The sequence below is a fragment of the Octodon degus genome, unplaced genomic scaffold (assembly GCF_000260255.1).
Source record: "Octodon degus isolate 3935 unplaced genomic scaffold, OctDeg1.0 scaffold00011, whole genome shotgun sequence".
Lineage (NCBI taxonomy): Eukaryota > Metazoa > Chordata > Mammalia > Rodentia > Octodontidae > Octodon > Octodon degus.
The window spans coordinates 16,055,348-16,061,442 of record NW_004524587.1 but is presented as its reverse complement, the minus strand read 5'-3'; the positions used below and the strand labels follow the sequence as shown (position 1 = coordinate 16,061,442).

At 42.9% G+C, this 6,095-nt stretch overlaps 1 protein-coding gene across 1 annotated transcript in view; it reads left to right on the top strand.

Annotated features, from left to right (window-relative positions):
- The window catches only part of Cmtm2 (CKLF like MARVEL transmembrane domain containing 2), a 9,522-nt gene extending 4,946 nt beyond the window's left edge, over nucleotides 1-4,576 (top strand). The window contains exons 3-4 of the mRNA XM_004626039.2: nucleotides 3,611-3,712; nucleotides 4,310-4,576. Coding sequence (XP_004626096.1) covers nucleotides 3,611-3,712; nucleotides 4,310-4,549 — 342 coding nt within the window. The 3' untranslated portion in view covers nucleotides 4,550-4,576. The remainder of the gene's footprint in view (nucleotides 1-3,610; nucleotides 3,713-4,309) is intronic.
- Nucleotides 4,577-6,095: the final 1,519 nt, after the last annotated feature.

The window sequence follows — 6,095 nt, the reverse complement described above, 5'->3', positions numbered from 1 at the left end:
TATATATATAATATATGTATATTATTTATTTGGTACAGGGTCTTGCTGCACAGCTCAGACTCAGACTCATAGTGATCCTTCTGTCTCAGCCTGCCCAGCTCTGGTATTACAGGTATGTGCCACCATGCCCAATTTCTGTGGTCAGCATGGCATACCCAGTGTTCCCAGGTTGGCATGGCACACAGTACCAGGAATCAAGCCTTGGTCCTTGCACTTTCCAGGCAAATGCTTAAATCACTGAGCTATTTCCCTAGCCCCAATTCTATATATTTAAAAATATAGCTGGCAATGGTAACCCACACCTATAATCCCAGCACTTTGCAGCAGGAGAGTTGAAAGTTTAAGCCCAACCTGAGCAAATTAATGACTTGGCAAAACCCTGTCTGAAAATAATTTTTAAAAAAGGCTAGAGATATAACTTAGTAAAAAGGCCCTGAGTTCAATTTGTAGTATCCCCAGAAGGATATAAAGAAGATTAAAATTAAAATCAGAATGGATCAAAGATCTAAACATTAAATCAGAACCATTAAACCCACTGCAAAATAAAATAGGTGAAATAGTTGACAACATAGATGTAGGAAAAGATTTTCTCAACAGAACCTCAATTGACAACTATGCATTGGGGAAAAAAATTGACAACTACTCCTCAGTAAGAGAACTAATAGCTAGAATATATGAAGCACCCCAAAAATTAAATCACCTAAAATTAAAGACCCAGTCAAGAAATGAGCAATAGAAATGAGCAGATACTTCACAGAAGAAGGAGTACAAATTGTCAGCAAATATATGAAAAATGTTCAACATCTCTGCTCACTAGAGAAAAGCAAATTAAAAGAATGCTAGGATTTAATCTTCCTTTGGAAATGATGGCAAATGGTAGCAAATGCTGGCATTGCGGTGGTGAAAAAGAAACCCTCCTGCATTGTTGTTGGAGAATGGAAATTAGAACAACCATTATGCAAACCAGTATGGCAATTTCTCAAAGAACTAAAATAGAAATTCCATATGCCTCTGCTATCCTTCTAGGTATCTTCCCTAAAGAGCTGAAGACATCCTACAGTGATACATTTTATACCAGTGTTTATAACAACATAATTTGTATTAGTTAAATCCTGGAAGCAGCCTATATATCTATCAACAGACAACTGGATAAAGAAAGTTGGTATCTGTATAATGGAGTATTACTTAGCTATGAAGAATGACACATTTGATGTATAATAGGTATTGTGAAACAGAAAGAAAATGTTCAAATGGGGAGGATAACAAGAGAGGGGAGAAAAAAGAAAAAAGGGAAAAGTAAAAAATGAGAAAAGAAAAAAATACCAAGACAAGAAGAAAAAAACCACATTTGAGGCATTTGGAAGGAAACAGATGCATCTGGAAAACATAATATTGAGTGAAATACACCAGACACACAAGCTTCAATACCAGATGACATCTCTCATTTGTGGTAGGCAAATGCAAAGAAAATAAAAGATGAATAGAAGGGGACAAGGGGATGGATCTCTTAAAACAGGCAAGGGGCCCAAGGGAACACGGGCAAAGGGTGAAGAGGAGGAGGAGAAATCAGCAGAATAAAGACATCCCTATAATTATAATTAGGTTTATAAAAACCTAGTGACCTCAATAAGTGTAAACATTATATGCCATAGCATGAACTAAGATTAATAATATCAACAAAAATTAAATTTAGGATAGGGGAATTAGAGGAAAAAGGAGAAAAGGAGAGAGAAGGGAAAGGAATGTGCAGAAAAGAAAGATGCTGTCAGTATGTACAGGTATCCACTCCACAAGATGACTGGAAGCTGCATGTACTATAAACATGTACTAATAAAATTTTAAAAGTTAAAAGATAAAGATAATTACAGCAGATAGTGATTTTGAACTTGTATGTACTGAGCCCAGCTGATCCTGATTGCAAACTTGACTGCATTGAGACCTCTTGAGAGGTGACTTATGAGGACACTGGCCTCGTTAATGGGCTAGCCACTGTCTCTTAGGGGCAGTACCTCCCTAAGGATGTAGGCCATGGGGGCACCTGGACCTTTGCATCTGCTCTTTGGCTTCTCCCTCAAAACTTTTACCCCTGCTTCCTGGATACCAAGAACTACCAAATTTCTCCTTCTCCTCCTCTTCACCTTTTGCCCATGTTCCCTTGGGCCCCTTGCCTGTTTTAAGAGATCCATCCCCTTGTCCCCTTCTATTCCTTCCTCTGCCACACCCTTCTGCCATGGTGTCTTGGCCTTGGAGCCTCCCGACCCTTGACTAAACCCTCTGAAGCCACAAGCCAAAATAAATCTCTCTCCTTGAAGTTGCAGGCCTCAGCTATTTTGTCCCAGCAGCTAGAATGCTGACCAGGACAGAACCTAACAATATGGCCCCAAAATCTAAAAGGTAAATTTAAATATAAAAGGTTGGGGAAAAAACTCCTAACCTGTGAGATGTTTGAAACACTGAATAAGGGCCGGGGAGATGGCTCAGTGGAATTAGCGCTTCCCTGGCAAGCACAAGAGCCTGAGTTCAATCCCCAGTTCCGCAAAAATCAATCAATCAATCAATCTTAGGTGAAACACTGAATAAGTGTTCTGTAAAATCAAGGAATGAATTCCAGGAACAACAGAGGCTAAGAGTAGAAAGAATTTAGTTAGAGAAAGAAAACTTGTGTCTGAGAGGGACAGAAGGGGACCTGGAAAGTGGGTTGCCCACCAACTCCGCTTCTCAAGGGGATTTATTGAGCCAAGCCACAAGGAGAAGTGGGTTCAAAGTAGGATAACTATAACCAATCAATAAGATTACAGGTATAGTCGCTTAGGTAATATTGACCCAATGGAGGAAAAAAAATCACAGGATGGGTGTGAAGTGGGATAAAACTATGGTCAACCAATAAGATTACAACAAGTTTAGCTGTTTGGACAATATTGATTAAATGGGGATCAAATGGGGAAGCAAGTCACAGAGGAAGTGCATATAGGAAGGACAAGGACTTTCCTGGAAGCGGGTGGGTTAAGGAGATCTGGTCCTCCACCCCAAGGTGATGTTGAGCATGTCAGTCACTGCTGTCCATCCCTGGGGAAGTATGGGAGTGAGAAGTTTCCTTTTCCTTGAAGCCTGGCCTGCAGTAAAAGGACCTCTCACTACAGCTGTCTTCTGCACTGACTTTTTGAGGGCTCAGCCCTGTCTGACTGCCTAGAATATTTCTAAATCACTTAGCTATCTATAAAAATATAGGACCAGCAATCTTGTAATCTTATAAAACCAGAACTGAGATAATGCTAACCAGACCCTAGCGAACCCCAGCTCCAGAAAAGCTGGTCCTGTCCCTCTGTTGAGGGGCCAGTGTAATCCTCTACGTCAGAGCTGTGCCTGCTGCAGCTCCTCCTTCCCTATTTTCTCTTATTTTCTAACTCTGTAATAAAACTGTCATGTTGCATGCTTTTCTGTGAAGATGACTCAAGAACCTCTTTAGGGGGACATCGTAGGTCCCCCATCCCAAGACATTAAACATCAGGCAGAAGTTTGGGAGCTGAACCTTTGGAGGAAGTTATGCTGTATGGCATGTTGGTGGGGGCTTGGCTCTTTCTACAACTCACTCAGCTCCACTATTTTTCAGGACCTTCTCAACGACCTCGTTGCTTGTGTGTTCCTTGGAGGAGGTGTGTACTTTGCTACGGAAAAGCGACCAAACATGCCAGTAAACTACTTAATTGCTGTGGTGAGTCTTTGGCCTTTGATCTGTGGATTTGCTCTGAACTCACCTCTTCTGGTTCATTTGTGGGAATATCTTAGGTCTAAAGTAAAGTGTTTTGTTGATTTATTTGTCTTTTTAAGTCAGGGTTTCTCAACACAGTTCATGAGGCCTCAAACTCACTTTGTGTCCTGGGCTGGCTTCAAACTCCTAATGATCCTCCTGTGTTAGCCTCCTGAGTGCTGGGATAATAGGCGTGAGCCACCATGAGTGGCTCAAAGTAGAGTTTAAAAAGAAAGTTGGCAAATGTTTCCAGTGGAGAAGCCACGTAAGTAAAGATGATGTCCAGTGATCCAGCCTCAGTTAATGGCTTCCTTCTTATAGGTGCTGAACCTGGAGCAATGGCTGGGTCTAAAGAGAGAAAGAAAGAGATGGAGTGAAGGGACGGTAGGGGTGGAGAAAGCCAGCATGCAGAAAGGAGCACACTTGGACTCTCTGGGTCTGGCGGCTTGATGGGTTGAGGGGACCTGTCAGGCAGCGTCATCAGTGAATTAGAAACATGGAGGGAAATATGCCATCTTTGGATGGAGAAGCCAAAGTCATGAAGATCTTTTTGTTTTTCAGATCCTTATGGGTGTGACTGCATTTCTTTCTTTAATTGATGTATGTCTGCAAAGAAAACACTTCAAAGGCAAGAAGATCAAAAGGAATATACTGGTCCCTCCACCAAAGCCAGGTGAAAAGCCACCAGAACCAGAAAAGCCAGAGGACAAGGACAAGGCAGACGATAAGGGCAAAGGAGCAGCAGCTGCCAAGGGAAAGGGGGCACCACCACCACCACCACCAGCAAAGGGCAAGAAGTAACTCACAGGCAGCTCCTGCTGTCAGAAGTGGCAGTGTATTTTATAATAAAACATTTTCACTGTCTTCCTTGTTTGCTTCCTGGAATGATTTTCATTTCCATATTGATTATTGTCTTTTCTTGCAAAAGAAAGCTCCCTTGAAATGGATTCAGAAGCAGAAAGTTGGAGCAAATCTCATGTGATTCAACATAAGTTACTGGAAGTTGGGCTGCCCAGGCCAGTGCTGGGCTGAGCCTCTCTGGAGGCACTGACAGGCCCCAAAGAACTGACAAGTTTGGGGACCAGAAATACAGATGACATTGGTGGTTATCACTGCTGACAGGCATAATTGGCAAGAGGAAAATGAAAAATTGGAAAACAACAATGCATTTAATTTGCATTAACTTTTTTTTTTTGTTTGTTTGTTTTACACTTCTTAAAGAATCCAAGCAGCTGTTAAAAGAATGTTCATTGGTCTTTCTTGCTCTTGCTTTACAATTCAATACTGATCCTTATTTGAAGTCTTCCCTAGAAGAAAACAAAGAGATTAGATCATCACCCAAGTCTAGTGTTGCGTGGGCTGAGCAGAGTGGGCCCAGGGGACCCAGGACTGAGAGCTGGCCAGCTGGCCGCCTGGGACCTAAAGTGTCTCCCTCCAGTGAGGACCTGAGCACAAGTCCTGAGCCAGGCTCCAACAGCCTGGTCATCCAGGACCTACACTCCCCAGACAGCACAGCCATCCTGGCAAAAGGCTCATCTTCACAGAGGAAAGCAATGCCACAGCAGGGAGATCTGTCAGGGAGAGACTGGGCCCTGGGCCTAGCCAGGGACATTGTAGGAGACAGGCGGGGATGGGGTAGTATAGGAAAAATAAAGCAAGGCAGACAGGAGACAAGGCAATCAAGATTTTAAAAAAACTACTTTAATAGGGATTGGAGCTATACACCTGTAACACCAGTACTCAGGAGGCTGAGGCAGGAAGACCATTGTGAGTTTGAGGCCAGCCTGAGCTACAGGGTGAGTTCAAGGCCAGCCTGAGCTGTATAGCAAAACCCTGTCTCAAAAAGAAAAAACAAACACACACAGACACACCCAAAAAATTGTACTTTAAAGAAAAACTACAGGGCTGGGTTTATAGCTCAGTTGTACAGCGCCTGCCTGGCAAGTGTGAGGATATGAGTTCAATTCCCAGTAAGAAAAGAACAAAAGAAAAGAAAAACTACATCTTCAGAACACATCTTCAGAAACACCAGTTTATTTACTTTTTCCTTCTCTCAAAACAGCAAACCTGGGCAACTCTCCCTCAGCTGCAACCAGGCCTGTCTGCTCCACTTTGCTCTTACCCATGCCTGGACAGTGCTTTTGGGCTTCCCACAGGAATAGGCCATTGTCCTGTGAGGGGCAGGCCATCCTCCCCTTCCACTAAGACTAAAAGAAAGACTGAGACTAGAGATTGTGGAGATCCGTGGGGTCTGATCACCTCTAGGCTTGGTCTCCCCAAGCACTAAAACTCCCCAGTTCTCAACTGAATTGGGCCTCCTTTCTTTTAGCACTCCTGCTCAGATCTC